The sequence below is a fragment of the Xenopus laevis genome, chromosome 9_10L (genome assembly GCF_017654675.1).
Source record: "Xenopus laevis strain J_2021 chromosome 9_10L, Xenopus_laevis_v10.1, whole genome shotgun sequence".
NCBI classification, from domain to species: domain Eukaryota; kingdom Metazoa; phylum Chordata; class Amphibia; order Anura; family Pipidae; genus Xenopus; species Xenopus laevis.
The window spans coordinates 116,052,886-116,072,384 of NC_054387.1; the positions used below are offsets into that span (position 1 = coordinate 116,052,886).

At 41.7% G+C, this 19,499-nt stretch overlaps 1 protein-coding gene across 5 annotated transcripts in view; it reads right to left on the reverse strand.

Moving 5' to 3' along the window:
- The window catches only part of capn15.L (calpain 15 L homeolog), a 35,976-nt gene that overhangs the window by 2,550 nt on the left and 13,927 nt on the right, over positions 1 to 19,499 (reverse strand). For 4 of the 5 annotated variants that reach the window (XM_041575861.1, XM_041575862.1, XM_041575860.1 and 1 more), the window contains 10 exons: positions 16,771 to 17,917; positions 13,464 to 13,699; positions 12,708 to 12,891; positions 10,009 to 10,232; positions 6,749 to 6,874; positions 4,614 to 4,766; positions 1,945 to 2,106; positions 1,633 to 1,865; positions 986 to 1,158; positions 512 to 690 (listed from right to left, as the gene is read on the reverse strand). In XM_041575861.1, the coding sequence (XP_041431795.1) occupies positions 512 to 690; positions 986 to 1,158; positions 1,633 to 1,865; positions 1,945 to 2,106; positions 4,614 to 4,766; positions 6,749 to 6,874; positions 10,009 to 10,232; positions 12,708 to 12,891; positions 13,464 to 13,699; positions 16,771 to 17,917 (2,817 nt within the window). The remainder of the gene's footprint in view (positions 1 to 511; positions 691 to 985; positions 1,159 to 1,632; positions 1,866 to 1,944; positions 2,107 to 4,613; positions 4,767 to 6,748; positions 6,875 to 10,008; positions 10,233 to 12,707; positions 12,892 to 13,463; positions 13,700 to 16,770; positions 17,918 to 19,499) is intronic. The other variant, XM_018236510.2, reaches the window with a different exon arrangement.

The window sequence follows — 19,499 nt, forward strand, 5'->3', positions numbered from 1 at the left end:
AGGGAGAAATGAAGAGGTTCTACAAGGGAGAAATGAAGAGGTTCTACAAGGGAGAAATGAAGAGGTTCTACAAGGGAGAAATGAAGAGGTTCTACAAGGGAGAGATGAGGAGGTTCTACAAGGGAGAGATGAGGAGGTTCTACAAGGGAGAGATGAGGAGGTTCTACAAGGGAGAGATGAGGAGGTTCTACAAGGGAGAGATGAAGAGGGTCTACAGGGGAGAGATGAGGAAGTTGCAAAATGGAGAGATGAAGAGGTTCTACAAGGGAGAGATGAGGAGGTTCTACAAGGAAGAGATGAGGTTCCACAAGCGAGAGATGAGGAGGTTCTACAAGGGAGAGATGAAGAGGTTCTACAAGGGAGAGATAAAGAGGTTCTACAAGGGAGAGATGAAGAGGTTCTACAAAGGAGAGATGAGGAGGTGCTACAAAGGAGAGATGAGAAGGTTCTAACAAGGGAGAGATGAAAAGGACAGAGATGCACAAATTGCCCATGGGCTGAGGCTAATCACCTGTGCAGCGGTGGGACACTGTCGCTGGTTTTGAGGCACCCTCGTGTGGACACAACATTGAAGCTGTCTGTGCAGTCACACTGGATGTGCAGATAGGATTTAGGGTGCCGATTCTCCACCACCACAATTAGTCCAGCCCATCCATGAGTCAGGTAGTAGCAAGTCATCCCTTCGCGACCCTGAAGAGTAGGAGGAGACATTAGCACACATATTACAAAGCTTAATTTTAGGCCAAAAGTGTGACAAGCCTTGATTGTTGCACTAATATCCAGGCCACTGGCCTCCCAATGTCACCAAACTGGGTACCCCCATTCCCTGTCCATTATACGTACGTACATACATACATACATACATACATACATACATACATACATACATACAGTGTAAAGAACAAGGATGACATTCCCTTTATGAAGCCAAGTTGAGTACAGAGCTCAAAACAAGATTGGTTGGCTGGGCCAATCAGGAAGTTACCTCGTGCCTTTCACCCTTATCTTCTGTCAGCAGGATAATGGCATCAGCAAGTGTTGTCGGCTGCGCTTCCATCTGTTCCACCATAACAAGCCGGGAACTGTAAATAGCCAGAATGTATCCTAGAGGGTCTGAGGTTGCACGACGGTTGTTACTGCTACCTGTGGGGCTGGAGGCTGCAAAGTAATATAGAGTTACAGGTTTAAAGGAACAGTAACGTCAAAAAGTGTTTTAAAGTAATACAAATACAATGCAGTGTTACCCTGCACTGGTTAAAGTGCTGTGTTTGTTTCAGAAACACTACTATAGTTTATATAAATGAGCTGCTGTGTAGCAATGGGGGCAGCCGTTCAAAGGAGAAAAGGCTCAGGTTACACAGCAGATAAGCTCTGTAGAACATAATGGAGTTATCTGTTATCCACTATTTAACCTGTGCCATATAGTCTTTTTTCAATTTTCGCCAGTTTGTTCATATGAACTATAGTAGTGTTTCTGAAGCAAACACATCAGTTTTACCAGTGCAGGGCAACACTACATGATATTTTCATTACTTTAAAACTAACATCATGGGTGGGGGTCAAGGCAAAAGTTCAGTATGACAGTACAGGGGGAAGGCATGTTCTAGAAGTCGTCCCTTGCCAAGCACTTACCCTGAGCTGGGGAGGAAGCGGATGCCATGAGAGTCTGCCAGTGGTTGAAGGCACAGCACACAACTGCATACTCCCCTGGCTCCAGCATAACATCACATCCCACAAACTTCTTCACGGCCCTTTTGCTGTGCGCCATGAGTCGGCCCAACATCACCTTCCCTGCCCCACCGTGGGATGCCCGAAAAACCATAATGCAGAGGTCCAGAAGGTGGCTGTCCACAGTATCGGAACGTCTGCAGGAGAAAAGGAGGTAATGCATTTTCTCCAAGCAAAGTCCCTTCTGCACAAGTTTGTTGAGCTGTTGCCACTTACCTGCTGCCTTCCTGGAAAAGAGAGAACTCCATGGCTGTGCGCTCCACTACCGTCAGGGAAGTGACTGTGACCGGAACAGAAGCCTTGTTGGGAAAGGTGCCCTGGACTCTTACTTCATGCCAGTCCGTGTGGATCTTACAGATGTCCACCGAGTCAAAATACCTATTAGGCAGGAGAAAAAGAAAAGAAAAAAAAAAGATTTAGGGCTCGTTTACTAGTGTAGTATCATCTGTATACTGTATATATACAACTTAAAGAGGTGCTTCAACTTTAAGGTAACTTTTAGTATGTTTTAGAATGGCCAATTCGAAGCAATTGGTTTTCATCATTTATTTTTTGTAGTTTTATAATTATTTGCCTTTTTCTTCTGCCTCTTTGCAGCTTTCAAACAGGCGTCGCTGACCCCCTTCTAAAAAAAACAAATGCTCTGTAAGGCAACAAATGTAATGTTATTGCTTATTTTTAGTACTCATCTTTCTATTCATGCCTTTCCTGTTCATATTCCAGTCTCTTATTCAAAAATCAATGCATGGTTGCTGGGGTAATTTGGACCCTAGCAACCACAAATGCAAAATGGAGAGCTGCTGAATAAAAAGCTAAATAAATAAAAAAACCTTCAATAATAAAAAATGAAAACCAATTGCAAATTGTCTCAGAATATCACTCTCTGCATCATACTAAAAGTTATCTGAAAGGCAAACAACTCCTTCAAGAAGTTATTAATGGAGGTAACAAGAAGAGCCCGCACACACAGGACTTGAGTGAAGCAAAAAATTAATCGTTTATTCAACGTTTCGGCCCAGTCACATGAGCTGTCTTCAGGAAGTGAAGACGGCTCATGTGACTGGGCCGAAACGTTGAATAAACGATTAATTTTTTGCTTCACTCAAGTCCTGTGTGTGCGGGCTCTTCTTGTTACCTCCATTCTATGTTTAATTGCTCCAGCACCTAGGCATCCATTTTGTGCTCTGTGTGCACCGACCCCTTGGTTGTTATATATATATATATATATATATATATATATATATATATATATATATATATATATATATATATATATATATATATATATATATATATATATATATATATATATATATATATATATATATATATATATATATATATACCAATAGTTTCCAAACCAGCACTCCCTTTTAGTGAAAAAATAAAATTTTATTGTTACATGGTATCTTATTCCAACGTTTCGATCCCTGTTGGGATCTTTTTCAAGGATCGAAACGTTGGAATAAGATACCATGTAACAATAAAAATTTTATTTTTTCACTAAAAGGGAGTGCTGGTTTGGAAACTATTGGTGTATGCTAAAATTACCGTGCACCCCTCCTTATCCTATATTGCCTCGGAGTGCGGATACTCATTGGAGAATTATATATATATAATACACAAAAGCCATGAATATCCTGTAAATTATATCCTTATAAACGGTGAGTTCTGATGTCATCAGTTATAAACGGTGAGTTCTGATGTCATTTCTGTCACATGACTCACTCAAACTTGTGTATTATATAAATAAAGTACCCCCAGTTGCAAAATATGAGGATACTAGAAGTTACCTCGGAGTTCCATGACCTGTATAAAATCACTCGGCCTTCGGCCTCAGTGTTTTTATATGGTCATGAAACTCCTCGGTAACTAATATAATATCCTTATATTTTACAAAAGCGGGTACTTTATTCACTATATATATATATATATATATATATATATATATATATATCAGCGCCTATGGCAGTAGAGAAGACAGAAGGCAATATAGTGTAGTAAGTTCAGAAATTTACAAAAGCACCCAATGTTCATTGAAATGTTTCCCCTTTAAACTTGCCACTACCAGTTGTAATGTATACGGTTAATTCTTGACATTCAATCCGTTACACCACCATTTGGCTACATTTCCTACGCACAAGCCAACAGTTTGATATATTGCCCGTAGTATTAGCAGATCTCACTCTCCTCGTGGGTCCGGTCTTGTACTCCAAAGGAGAGAAATATAAATCCAAAATAGTGTAACACCCACTTATTAAGTTAAAATACTAAAAACAAATTGCACTCACATTTGGTTGTTTGAAGTCAATCACACATAAATGCTTAAATCTCCCAGGCTGTGACATCACTTCCTGCCTGACGCGTTTTGCCGAACCAATCGGCTTTCTCAGAGGCTTACTATCCAATCTACAAGTTTCCTTTTAAGAACAGCTCACGATTGGTTGTCCTAGTAACCGCAAGCGCTCCAACTATTGTGTTCCAGAACTGCGTTCCAAAGCCCGAAACAAGACCGGACCCACGAGGAGAGTGAGATCTGCTAATACTACGGGCAATATATCAAACTGTTGGCTTGTGCGTAGGAAATTTAGCCAAATGGTGGTGATAACGAATGAAGGTCTAGAATTAACCGTATACATCACTACTGGAAGTGGAACGTTTAAAGGGGAAACAAACTTCAATGAGAATGTTTACACTATATTGGCTTCTGTCTTCTCTACTGCCATAGAAGCTGATCTATATCTAATCTATATCTAATCTATATCTATATCTAATCTATATCTATCTATCAATCTATCTATATATATATTTGGAGACTGGATATACACACCCTTCCATTGTAATGCGCTGCGGAATACATGGGTGTTATTAAAATGACTGCTTACCGGATAAAGTCATTGTACTCCATCCAGAAGACTCCCTCGCTGCTTCCGTGGGGCATCAGTTCATGCTTTAGTGATGCTGGCCACTGAGACCACTCGTCTGACCAACTTCCATTCCAGGAGAAGCGACCCCATGGGTTGCGTAACCGGAGAAGCCTTCAAAAAACAGGTGGATGTTACCCCAAAATGCCCTTGGCTTTGCTAAGCTTTCTCATCTCTATTGCTCTGCAATTTAATAAAGGAACAGTAACACCATAAAATGAGTGTGTTTTAAAGTAATGAAAGTAAAAGTAGTGTTGCCCTGCACTGGTAAAACTGATGTGTTTGCTTCAGAAACTACTACTATATAAATAAGCTGCTGTGTAGCAATGGCAGAAACTTAAAAAAGTCTATATGGCACAGGTTAAATAGTGGATAACAGATAACACCATTATGTTCTACAGAGCTTATCTGCTGTGTAACCTGAGCCTTTTCTCCTTTAAATGGCTGCCCCCATTGCTACACAGCAGCTTATTTATATAAACAATAGTAGTGTTTCTGAAGCAAACACACCAGTTTTACCAGTGCAGGGCAACACTGCATTATATTTTATTACTTTAAAACACTTTCATTTTGATGTTAGTGTTTCTTTAATTTAAAGCAACAATAACACCAAAACATGAAAGTGTTTTAAAGGAAAGACAATATATTGTACTGTTGCCCTGCACTGGTAAAACTGGTGTGTTTGCTTCAGAAAAACAATTATAGTTTATATAAACAATCCTCTGTGTAGCCATGGGGCAGCCATTCAAGCACAGAATACACAGTAAATATCAGATAAGTTCTGAAGAATCCCATTGTATACTATAGACCTTATCTGTTATCTGCTGTGTATCCTGTGCCGTTTCTCCTTTTTCAGCTTTGAATGGCCCCATGGCTACACAGCAGCTTAATTATATAAACTATAGTTGTGTTTCTGAAGCAAACACCAGTTTTATTGGTGCAGCACAAAAGTACGTTATATTTTCATTACTTTAGGACACTTTCATGTTTTGGTGATACTGTTCCTTTTAGGGCAATGACACACTTGGAAATTTGTCGTCCGTGCAATTATACTACTCTTGGCAATTTGGCTTAATCATGGGAAAATAGTTTCCGTGACAAGCTGAATTGATGTGAGTAATGTAATTTACTTGTGATTACAAGGTTAGTAAACAACATTTTTGGGGAGATTTGACAACCATGGTAGCGTGCGACTAATCTCCCCGTGTGATATTGATCTTAGAGGAGGAATGTAAATAATTGGCAGGGTCTTGAATGCTCTCCCTGTATTTCCAGATGACCACCATTTAAATCAATGGGAAGCCCTTCAAACCATTTTTTCTCCATTCCACCGAGCGATTAACTGCCCACATGGAAAAAACCCTGGATTCCCCCAAAAGGTTTTTTTTACCAATCACCTTGGGTCAAAATTCCCAGAAATCAGGTACAAACTTTATTTTTGATGAAGATGGCAATTTAAAGGGATTCTCTCGATTTTTATTTCTAAATTACTCTGTTTACACTGCAAATAATTCACTCTACAAAATAAATTTAATTCTGGAACCAAAAAGTGTATTTTTTAGTTGTAATATTAGCGTGTAGGCACCATCTCAGGTCATTTTGCCTGGTCATGTCCTTTCAGAAAGAGCCAGCACTTTAGGATGGAACTGCTTTCTGGCAGGCTGTTGTTTCTTCTACTCAATGTAACTGAATGTGTCTCAGTGGGACCTGGATATTACTATTGAGTGTTGTTCTTAGATCTACCAGGGCACTGTTATCTTGTGTTATCTGGTTAATTTCTCATTGTTCTGTTGTTAGGCTGCTGGGGGGTAAAGGGAGGGGATGACATCACACCAACTTGCAGTACAGCAGTAAAGAGTGAAAGAAGTTTATAAGAGCACAAGTCACATGACTGGGGCAGCTGGGAAACTGACAATATGCCTAGCCCAATATCAGATTTAAAAATTAAATATAAAAAAATCTATTTGATCTTTTCAGAAACGGATTCAGTGGAGAAGTCTGCTGGAGCAGCACTATTAACTGATGTGTTTTGAAAAAAAAAAACAGTAATAGGGGCCCACTGCCATTCATCACTGTGTCCTGTGTTTTCCTCTCACCGGAATCCTTGAACGTCTCGAACATCTAGTATGGAGTAGGCATGTCGAGGTCTAAGTCCCACATTTTCATAGGCAATATCATCCACTTTCATGTTCCCTCCGCCACAGGATGCTCCCATTAGGAACCTGTATTTAGCAATATAAAGCACAAGAAACATTATTCCATCATTTTCTTAATGGTGCACGTGATTTGGGATGCAAAACATCTAGTGCTGGTGGGCTCCACACAATCCAGAGGGCTATGAATTGAGTAGCCCCACTAGGTACATAGAGAAGGCAATGCAATATTCTAGGATTCAGTTGTTGGTTATTGGTACGGCTGAGCCATGGCAACTCCCAGCATTGTGACCTTTGTAGTTCTACTCAAAATTCCCCATATGGGGAGCTAACCTTTCTTAAAAGAATACCCCAACTCATATTCATGAGTAGAATGAAGAGCAATAATGCATCCCCCCTTCCAGATCAGGAGGCTGCAATGTAAATCACACAGATCTTTGGTTCATTCAAGGTTTGGAAATGAAAACTACTCACCAGGGTTAGTCACGAGACTGGAAAATAATAGACTGTATTCTTAATGTTCTTTTAATTAACCAATGAAATGTGTAATTAGCCCAGATTGCATTCCTTTTATAGCAGCAGGCATTACTCATTTCTCTGTATACATCACATAGGCATTAGAATTAGCACTGCTTTACCAACACTCGTCCCAACGGTACAGTTAGCCTCTGCCTGACCCAAAAGCAATAGACATAATGCAATACAAAGTCAATCAGAGGCAACTCAAGCATGGGTTGAGCTAAAAACCGACACACACGGGGGGAAACCCTGTGGGAAGAAATAGCTGCCATATATAAATGGGTAACGCATAGCAACCATAATATAGACTAGCCCTGTGAAGTCAAATTGCTGATTAGTTACTGCTGGTGTAAATGAACTATGTCCCTGCTAGTATACAATCTACATTAGCTTGCCTGGCTCTCAGGGGCAGGTACTTTAAGGGTCAGGGCACATGCTCAGATTTGGGGAGATTCATGGGGGGCGACTAATCTCCCCAAACTGCCTCCCGCCAGCTAGAATGTAAATCACTCCAAGAACTTCGTTTTCCAAAGTCGCCCGAAGTTTCAACTTCGAGCGACTTCGGAAAACGAAGCGCTCCGAGTGCCATCCCGCCGGCAATTTACATTCTAGTCACCCTATAGAAGAGGAGATAAGCCGCCGGGCGACTAATCTCCCCGAATCGGAGCGTTTGCCCTGACCCTAAAGGGGTTGTTCAGCTTTGAATTAACTTTTAGTATAACGTAGAAAGGGATATTGGTTTTATTTTTTTATTTGTTTTTTGAGTTATTTATCTTTTTATTCAGCAGCTCTCTGTTTTGCAGTTTATGAAATCTGGTTGCTAGGGTCCAAGAGACTGGAATATGAATAGGAGAGGGACTGAATAGAAAGATGAGTAATAAAAAGTACTAATAAAAATAAATTTGTAGCGTTATAGAGCATTTGTTTTTTAGATGGGGTCAGTGACCCCCATTTGAAAGTCAGAGTCAGAGAAGAGGAGGCAAATAAATCAAAAACGATAAAAAAATAAATAATGTAGACCAATTGAAATTATCTTAGAATTAGCCATTCTATAACATATTAAGCATTACATTAATGTGGACCTGTCACCCACACATAAAAAGCTGTATAACGAAAGTATTTTGCAAATTAAACCTGAAACCCAAGTTCTCTTTGTTATTAAAACATCCATCCCTCTTATAAAGGTGTTTAAATATCTGAGCTGTCAATCATAAATTACCTGTCCCACCTCTATGTCTGAGACATAGAGGTGGGGCAGACAATTACTTTCACTTTCCATTCAGCACTTCCTACATATCACTGCTCTCCCCACACTCAATAATTGTATAGGCACTATGCATGGGGTTAGTCCCCCCATTCTGGTGCATTCACAAGATTTGGGGGTGATATACAACTTGCCTTAAATGGCACCTGTCTTTTTACTGTGATTGTGAATTCCAAGACAGAAGGAAACACAATTTAAATAGCATGCATGGCGTAAATAAAGTTTATATTGTTCAGCTAACATAATAGAAAAGGATTTGGAACTATTTCTTGGGTTGACAGTTCCCCTTTAAAGGTGAACCACCCCTTTAAATGGGACCTGTTACCCAAAAAAAATATTTATAACCCTATGTTATCACATTAGTCAAGCAAAATGAACTTTAATGACACTATATAAATTAATTGAATCTTGTTTCCTTCAGTCTGGGAATTCATAAATATAGCAAGCAGGCAGGAGCCATTTTGTGGACACTGTTATTAAGACAAGCCTTGTATCATCTCAGAATCTTGTTTGTGCACCAGAATGGGGGACCTGATGTCCATCCCCATGCCCTGGCTACACAATTAAAGAGAACGGGGGAATGTGGGGAGAGCAGTGACATCTAGGAAGTGCTGAATGGAAAGTGAAAGTTTGTTTGCCCCGCCTCTATGACTAAGGCATAGAGGAGGGGCAGACAATATTTGATTGACAGCTGACAGCATAAGTATTTTGTTGCCTGATAGGGAGAGGCAACAATGACACGGTTATCAGAATAAAACTAACGCCAAAAATGTGACTATTCATTTCCTTTTAAAGGGATTGTGTCATGATTTTTATGATGTTGTTTTTTTTCTAAATTACACTGTCTACGCTGCAAATAATTCACTCTACCATATAAAATTTCATTCCTGTATTTTTTTTTATTTTATAATATTGGTGTGTAGGTGCATCTCAGGTCATTTTGCCTGGTCATGCGCTTTCAGAAAGAGCCAGAACTTTAGGATGGAACTGCTTTCTGTCAGGCTGTTGTTTCTCCTACTCAATGTAACTGAATGTGTCTTAGTGGGACCTGGATTTTACTATTGAGTGTTGTTCTTAGATCTACCAGGCAGCTGTTATCTTGTGTTAGGGAGCTGCTATCTGGTTATCTTCCCGTTGTTCAGTTGTTAGGCTGCTGGAGGGGGTGATACTCCAACTTGCAGTACATCAGTAAAGAGTTTCTCAGAGCACAAGTCACATGACTGGGGTCTCTTGGGAAACTGACAAAATATCTAGCCCCATATCAGATTTCAAAATTAATTATATTAAAAAAAAAATTGTTTGCTCTTTTGAAAAATGGATTTCAGTGCAGAAGTCTGCTGGAGCAGCACTATTAACGGATACATTTTGGAAAGAAAAAATGTTTTCCCATGACCATATCCCTTTAACAAATCCTACTTACCCTGCCTCTTTAGAGCTCAGCATTTTGGCCCAGATCAGATCAGTGTCTACATTTTCCTCCCGTGGATTCGTGGAACTAACTTGCAGCATGAGGCTCTCACAGGGAGCTCCCGTCAGGGTAGCCAGTCCCTCTATGGCACGACCAGCCTGCAGTGCAAAGTAGGAGCCATGGAGCTTTGCCAGGGCCTTCTCGATTAGTGCCACCCACAGCTGCTTTCTCTGAGCCTGAAAGGAAACACAATATATAACATAAATAGGGTTGAAGAAAGAATCAAGTGCTGTGACTAGGGTTGCCATCTGGCTGGTATTTTGCAGGCCTGGCCGGTAAAAATGATGGTTGATCCCAATGTTATTAATAGGGAAAAAAGTTAAATATATAGGAAGGCCGGTATTTTTTTCCAGAAAAGGTGGCAACCCTAGCTGTGGCTGACTATACAAGAGGGGCAACTAAAGGAAAACAAAAGCCCATCTTTATGTACAGGTTTGGGGGACCCTGACCTGGGGTGACCCAGTCTTTAAAGGATAAGTATAACTTTAAAATAAGTGAATGTAAAATTGACAAGGGTGCTATTCTTTGCACGTTTGTTAATGTTTTTCTGGTTAGTAAAAAAAATTAAAAACCTTTCTGAAATCTTTGCTAACCAGAAGAACATCAGAGCAGCCCTCTTTTTCCCGACAACTTCCTTAAATTCATGGCTAAAGGTGGCCATAGACGCACTGATTATGGCGTACAAAACGAATTTTCGTACAATGTTCGGTGCGTGTATGGTGGGAAAAGAGCCGACCGGTATCATCAGAAGCCTTGGATATCGGTCGGCTCGTCGATCGGGATGGACGGAAAATTTTGATCGGATGCCTTTGAAGGGACCCAAACATCGGCCATTGTTAGTGCTGATTCGTTAGATACGGAGAGAATTCTATTGTCTCTACCTGTATATCTGACGATTCAGCTCTACACGTGTGTATTGAAACGAACGATCTTTCTTGGAAAAATCTTTTCCAAGAAAGATCGTAATTGTTAAGTCTATGGCCACCTTTAGGAGGCAATTAGGAGTGTCTTGTACATGATCTGTCTGGTTTGCTCGGAAAGCAGATTAATCAGATATCTCCAGTGCAGGCTATAATATCACTGCAGTTTGGCCCTACAGAAAGAAAATGAATAGAAGAAGCAAAAGAGACCTTGAACTAGGGGTGTATATAAGGAGACTCTACATATTTCCTATTGTGTATTATTAGATGGGAGTCTTTGCCTCTGTCTCAGCTGAAGGAATCCCGTGCAGCTGTGTATTTGCCTCACATCATCCGGACACTAGCACTGCACACATGAGGTAACAAGATATCACTGCCGTGGAAATCGTATTTCAGGCTATGGCTGTTCAACCTATAACACCCCACATCAACCATCTGTCATCATAGTGTTGTATTTCAGCAAGAGTGGGCCAAGGCCTGGAAACTGCAGGATTCCTCTGGCACAGCAGGAATAACAGCGGGGATGGTGGAGACACCGCAGGTAACATATGTTACCAGCTGCAGAATAGGAGAAAATCCTGTTTACGGAGTGTCCTTCCAGTCATCAAGATAGGACGGGGCTGCTGTAAACTGAAACTGTCAGGGAGCTCAAGCGCTCACAGCTGCTACTGTTTGTATACACTTTGCACTATATGAAAAGCAACCCAGAGACTTGGGAAATCAGTCAAAATAAAGGGGGAGACCCGCATGTATAAACAGGCTTATCCAATCACAAGCTTCCGTGGACAAAATCTGCTGCCCAGCCCTGCTTTCAGTTCCTTGCTTTAATGAGCAATTTGTTTTTGTTCTTTTGTTCTTTGCTTTTACTTCCCCTTTCCTATTGTAGCAAGTAAAGTCTGCTTCCTTCCCTTTAAAAATGGCTGGTACAAGTAGATATTACTCGTCGGTGATACAGGGATATGTCAGTGCTGGGTGGCACAGTTGTCTGTTTGCATTTTTTTTTCAAAACACATCAGTTAATAGAGCTACTCCACCAGAATTCTGCACTGAAATCCATTTCTCAAAAGAGCAAACAGATTTTTTTTTATCTTTAATTTTGAAATCTAACATGGGGCTAGACATATTGTCAGTTTCCCAGTTGCCCCCAGTCATGTGCTCTGATAAACTTCAGTCACTCTTTACAGTTTAACTGACAGTTGGAGTGATATCAGCACCCTTTCCCCCCCCCAGCAGCCTAAAGGTGGCCATACACGGGCAGATAAAGCTGCCGATATCGGTCGTTTGGACCGATTTGACAGCTTATCTGCCCGTGTATGGGGGCTTCCGATAGGTCTTCCCGATTGATATCTGGCCACGATATCGATCAGGAAGGTTTGATTTTTACCCTACCGACCCGTCAGAGCCATACGGCCGAACGTTCGAATTACCCCCGATATAGCCATGCCGTTAATGGCATGTCGGGGAAAGATCCGCTCGTTTGGCGATGTCGTCAAACGAGCGGATCTTTGAGTCTATGGCCACCTTAAGAACAGAAGAATGGAAAGGTAACCAGATAGCAACTCCCTAACACAAGATAACATATGCCTGGTAGATCTAAGAACAGCACTCAATAGTAAAATCCAGGTCCCACTGCGACACATTCAGTTAGATTGAGTAGAAGAAACAACAACAGCGTAATGTAGAAATAAAAACAACATCATAAAAACATGAAAGAATCCCTTTTAGACTCACTTGGGAGAAGAGCAGATATCCAGCCTCATCACAGGGCAGCATATCATCCACCAGCACTGTGGTCCACGTTCCGTCTTTGCACAGCCGCACTTGATAGGCCCCCTCAGGGCAAATTGTCCTTGTGATCATTACCCGCTCCACCAGCTCTGGTCTCTCCGCCAGCACTGCCAGGGCACTCAGGAACCTGGGCAAAAGAGAAAGGATAAACCCAGATTACCCACAGCTCCAACAATCCATCACCTCAGAAAATATTAACTCTGTATTAAGGCAAAGTTCATTTTGTTGGCAACGGTGGTTGCTATTTTGTTCAGAACCAGCACTGACACCATGAAAATGTCTGGACTTGACATTATCAAAATAATACAGGCTTTGGGCAACATGGCCGACCGTACAGATTGTACAAGGGGTAAAATGGTTCATACCCTGTGAACTGCCAGTCATAAAGTTAAACTCCAGAAAGAGAGGAGTATTTGTTTCAGTTAATTATTAAGAGTTACAGTGCCAGTTTGGTAAGCAAAGCCACTGCGTGGGAGATATTGTTACAGTCCAGACAACACAGCAACAGTCGTACAGATAACAGGAGGGTGCCCGAGGGCTTATGTAGTACAGTAGCTATTAAATGCAGTCTAGTTACCCACAGCAACTAGTCAGTGGGCAGCTCTGAAAGGTCTAGGTCAGTAGAACGATGACTGGTTGCTATGGATTACAGGACTCAGGACAATGTGCCCGTATTACATATACAAAGCTGTATCTTACCAGCAGTTTCCCAGAAGCCCTTGAAGGATGTCCGACGGTCGAGGCGTGCGAAAGACAGTCCACTTGACGCCGCGCTCTTTGAAGGAGCTGCAGTTGATCTCTTGCGGCCGAAGCCACTGCTTGACCCGCTGCTGGACGCTGTCTGATTCCGGGAAGCCTACAGAGCGAGGGCCGGGGGGGAAGCTGTCATCCACAAAATTCACTTTGTTCTGGGATGGGGACAGGTAAGAGGAGAACTGTCAGGAATGAGCAGTCACACAAGGTGGGGGGGGGGAGAAGAAGAGAGGTGACGGGTGAAGAGAAGAAAGAATGACTGATGAGAAAGGGTTAGGTCTTCTTCATGGAACAACATGAGACTCATGAAGAGAAGGGAGAGTGAGACCAATGTAATAGGCGAGACCTTCAAAGTACCAAAAAAGATCCGATCAGCTGAGAGAGCACGTATGGATTTTTATGTATATAAAGTGGGAGAGTATAAATATCTGTTTCTAGTGAGATATAAAGAGCAATCACCACCTTCATTTCAACTGAGCTGCCATACTGTCCTCAGAGCAACCAGCTACATCTTATCTTTATTCCAGGGCAACCATATTCTTCATCCAATGCAATCACCATTCCCCTGGTAATACTACAACCCTAGCTGTTGCTGCTGTATAGAACCTGCCTCAGCAGAGGTACCCGAGTATAGATCCTGCCTCAGCAGAGTTACAAAAGTATAGACCCTGCCTCAGCAGTGCAATCAGCTAGGAATACATTTTCTTGTTTTGATGTCTACTTAAAGGGATACTGTCATGGGAAAAACATTTTTTTTCCAAAATGAATCAGTTAATAGTGCTGCTCCAGCAGAATTCTGCACTGAAATCCATTTTTCAAAAGAGCAAACAGATTTTTTTATATTCAATTTTGAAATCTGACATGGGGCTAGACATATTGTCAATTTCCCAGCTGCCCCAAGTCATATGACTTGTACTCTAATAAACTTCAATCACTCTTTACTGCTGTACTGCAAGTTGGAGTGATATCACCCCCTCCCTTTCCCCCCCAGCAGCCAAACAAAAGTACAATGGGAAGGTAACCAGATAACAGATCCCTAACACAAGATAACAGCTGCCTGGTAGATCTAAGAACCACACTCAATAGTAAAAACCCATGTCTCACTGAGACACATTCAGTTACATTGAGAAGGAAAAACAGCAGCCTGCCAGAAAGCATTTCTCTCCTAAAGTGCAGGCACAAGTCACATGACAAGGGGCAGCTGGGAAATTGACAAAATGTCTAGCCCCATGTCAGGTTTCAAAATTGAATATAAAAAAAATCTGTTTGCTCTTTTGAGAAATGGATTTCAGTGCAGAATTCTGCTGGAGTAGCACTATTAACTGATGCGTTTTGGAAAAAACGTGTTTTCTGATGACAGGATCCCTTTAAAGCAACAGTAACACCAAAAGATGAAAGTGTTTTAAAGGAATGACAATATAATGTAGTGTTGCCCAAAGGAATGACAATATAATGTAGTGTTGCCCTGCACTTGTAAAACTTGGGTGTTTCCCTTAGAAACGCTACTATAGTTTATATACAAGCTGCTGTGTAGCCATGGGGGCAGCCATTTAAGCACAGGATACTCAGTAAATAAGAGATAAGTTCTGAAGAATCACATTTATCGTGTATCCTGTGTCTTTTCTCCTTTTCCAGCTTGAATGGCTGCCCCCGTGGCTACACAGCAGCTTGTTTATATAAACTATAGTTTTGTTTCTGAAGCAAATCAACCAATTTCACCAGAGCAGGGCAACAGAACATTATATTTTCATTACTTTAAAACACTTTCATTTTTTGGTGTTACCTTTAAGGGTAAGGCCACACTGGGCGTTTCGACTGTTTGACCCAAGAGCAAACAATTGCATCCCAGGTGCAACAGTACAGACCAGTCCATGTTGCCTGGTAACCCCACTACACAGGTTGATGATGGATCAGCAGGATGACTAATTTTATTCTGGGACATTGGACCATGACCATTAAAAACCAGCGGGGGTCCATGATGAATGGTGAAATTGGAAATGAATGCATTCAACTTGTGGTTGTTGGCGACTTCTTCACATGTTTTTTTTAAATAAAGCTTGTAAAGGGACCTTAAAGGGGTTGTTCACCTTTCAAAAAAAAATTTCAGTTCAGTTGTTTTCAGATTTTTCCCAAGAAATAAAGACTTTTCATTATCAATTTTTTATCGTTTTTTCAAAATCGTTTTTGTCATTACCGTTTTTTAAAGTTTAATGTTCCTGGTGTTCCCAATTCAGGTGCAGACTCAAAACTGTTAGAATTTTGCAACATTTAGTTGATACATTTCTCAGCAGCATCTCTGGAGTATTAGCAACTATTGTATCAATTCTAACAGCTGCCTGTAATGAAACCCAGAGATTCTGCTCAGCAGGGACAAAGATAAGAAATGTATCAAATAAATGTATCAATTTAGAATAGTAATGGGGTCGGTGACCTTCCAGAGCTGCTTTAGAAGGTGAAAAATGACACTTTATACTTGAATATCAGGAAAACGGTCACACATAGAAAATTATTGGAAAAAGTTGTTATTTCTGGTGAACTATCTGAAAACAACTAGGGGTATATATCAAAAAGTGAAGTTAGAGATCGCCACAGTCCGCTAGAGTGAAATTCCGCCTCTCTCCATTCATTTCTATAGGATTTTGAAAGGCGTATTTATCAAAGGATGAACTTTCAATTTCACCCATTGATAAATACTCTTTTAAAAATCCACAGACATTCATGGAGCGTGGCGGAATTTCACTCTAGAGGACTGTGCCGATCTCTAAATTCACTTTTTGATAAATATACCTCTAAGTGTTTAAAGGCGACCAAACCCTTTAAAGCTTTGAGCCATGACTCAAATACTGAGACATTTTGCACATGTAGCACCTCTCCAATGTGCCAAACCTCCCTTGCATATAAGCATACATACAGTAAGTAGTCACACTAGTAGTAAGTATGCTTTAGCATTCTCTTTTTTTGTACACAGCATTTCTTCTCTTTGCATTTGTATAGCAGCCGCCATATAACAGAGACCCCACTGGGCTCAAAGTGGTATAGATGCCTGATGCTATATATATATATATATATATATATATATATATATATATATATATATATATATATATATATATATATATATATATATATATATATATATATATATATATATATATATATATATATATTCGATTTTCTATATGTTCAGTACCAACGGGAGATGCTGTTATATACATGGTGTCGGTAATCCTAGCGCAGGACAAATATCACTTACATCCCGGCAGAAGCTGACAATGTTCTCCCAGAGCTCCTTCGCTTCTCCTTCATCAGTCTGTCTCCGTGTCTCTGCTCGGACACTTTCCCTCCGCCGCAGCACCCGTGTTTTTATATGGTGCTTTGTTACGTATCGCTGGGGCGTGTGACAGGCAGCGCAGTGCGTGACTCCATTATCATTCAATAGGGTGCAGGCAGGGCAGCCCCACTGAGTCTGACGGGGTGCTGTAACTGGCAACAGTCCTGTGCTAGAGGGTGAAGGGAGAACATCCGCTTCGCCCGTGCCAGTTTCACCGTCGTTCCCCCGTACTGACCCACAGGCCCGGCATTGGCTGGCAGTTGGTAGGTTACGCAGAGTGCATTTTCCACATGTCCATCTAGAATCTTGGCTGTAAGGTTCTGTAGGAGTGGGTGCCTGTTCAGCTGTGGGCATCTCCTCTTCTAAAACACTCAGGCGTTTAGGAAGGCGAATGGGAGCAGAAGAGGAAGGTGAGAGTGGGTTATCGGGTGCCACTTCCCTCCTGCTCCTAGGAACAGGGGCATTATGTGGGCCAGGGGAAAGAGGCAGTGAAGGGAGAGGACGGGAAGAGTCTTGCTCACGGAGAGGAGCAGTGCCTGGCTCTTCGGAGCATTGGAAAGCAGCAGGAGGTGGGACAATCTCTGGGACCACTAGAGCCTCTGGAGGAATTTTGGGCAAGGAAAGTTTGCGTGGTCCTCCACACGCAGAGCAAGAGATGGACACTGGGGTGTTGTGCAAGGTGCATCGAGGGCAACTCCAACCAGAATCCCCTGCAAAGGAGAGAATAGAAGCAGTTGCATCACTCGGCTCTGGCTCCTGCTCTGAGGATCCAGTTTCGGCATGGGGTATCCCAGGGAGTCCATTAGGAACTGGTGATGGGGTCAGGAAACCACAAAGCTGACAGCTACTTGGAGGAGGTGAAGGACTGGTGGCCGTTAAGTTGGAATAGGTGCACCGGCTGCAGGACCAACGCTGCTCCGTGCTGAGCCGCAAGATGTGGTTAAGATCTGGCTGCTGGCGTGGAGCTTCACAGATGGAGCAGTGCTGCTGCCCAGCAGGATTCAGGAAAGTGCAACGGCAACATGACCACTCTTTGTAGGGGAAGGAGGCAGCCATGGGGTCTGGAAGCCTAGAAGCAATAAAAAGAGAAAGGTGAGACACAGGTGGGGTTTGGGGGAGATTGGGATATAAGGGAAAGAGACACAAGGGAGGCAATGTTGTTAGTAATGGCAATACAGTCCATAGAAATAGGGAGGAGATGTTATGGCAATCAAAACATGAAGGTAGAATCTGAGTGGGTGACCCACTATTTACCTCCCTCTGCCTATCTTTATCAGGCCCTAACAAACTGGCACTCCACCAGAGCCTCATTATGCAGTTATGTTCAATCATTCCAAGAGCCCCAAACATACTGCCCCGTGACTAGGTGCAAATACCTCTGTATTTCCCTTATATTTACATATTTATACGGGGCACACAAAAATGCCATTTGTTGCCCCTTTCAGCCCACAAATGCTCACTAGTCCCTATATCCTCAGACAAATGCAGACTCATGGTCCTTAAGTTTCTTATCAAATGACATCCAACAGCCACAATTGGGTGCAGAAAAGCAGCAGAAGGCAAAACCCTGATGTAAGCTCAGTTAGTGGTTCTGCCAGAGAGCCAATAAGAGCCAGAATGCTCTGGGTTTTCCCGGATAACGGATCTTTCCATAATTAATTATACCATCACACCTGAAGTCTACTAGAAAATCATATATACATTAAATAAACCCAATACACTGGTTTTGCTTCCAATAAGAATTAATTATATCTTAGTTTGGATCAAGTACAAGTTACTGTTTTATTAGAGAAAAAGGAAATCATCTTTAAAAATTGTAATAATTTGGATAAAATGGAGTCTATGGGAGACAGGCTTTCCGTAATTCGGAGCTTTGTGGATAACAGGTTTCCGGATAACAGATCCCATACCTGTACAGATTATATCAGGTCCCTGTACAGGGTCCTAGGAGCAAGATTTGGGATTCCAATGGAAGCCGTAACGGCCACACACGCATGATCATTTCCTCGCTCCGCTTATATAACATGAAACCTCAACTTGTGGCTTATAGATTTGCATTGCAGTTTCATATTGAGTAAAGTGGAAAGTGCAAGCAGTCACATCTTCTACTGCATCCCAAATAATGGTCCCCATCTTGCGCTGCTTTTTTATTTTTGATTTGTACATTTTCAAAACAGTGCAAATACATTTTTAAAATGTTGATTAGTTAAATAAAATGGAGTCTATGGGAGATGGCCTTTCTGTAATACGGATCTTTCTGGATAACGGGTTTCCGGATACCTGTACTGGTATCCTCTCTGTTCAGAAATGTTATTTGTATATACCTGTCCCTCATAAAGATAGAAAGTGCTGTGACAAGCTTAAGAGCGTCCTTCCATTTCTCCTCATCTAAAGGTCCCCATACACGGGCCGATAAAAACTGCAGACAGACCGAGTTGGCAGCTTATTGTGTGGGGCCATTCAACGGGTTTCCCCGATCAATATTTGGCTGAAAGTCGGCCACATGCGGATCGGGCAGGTTAAAAAATCCCTTTGGATCGCGGCCACATCTTTTCATTGATGCAGTCCGACGATCCGACCGCCGGTTTGGCCACGATCTGATCAGCCCGATATTGCCCACTTCAATGCGGTCATATCGGGGAGAAATCCGC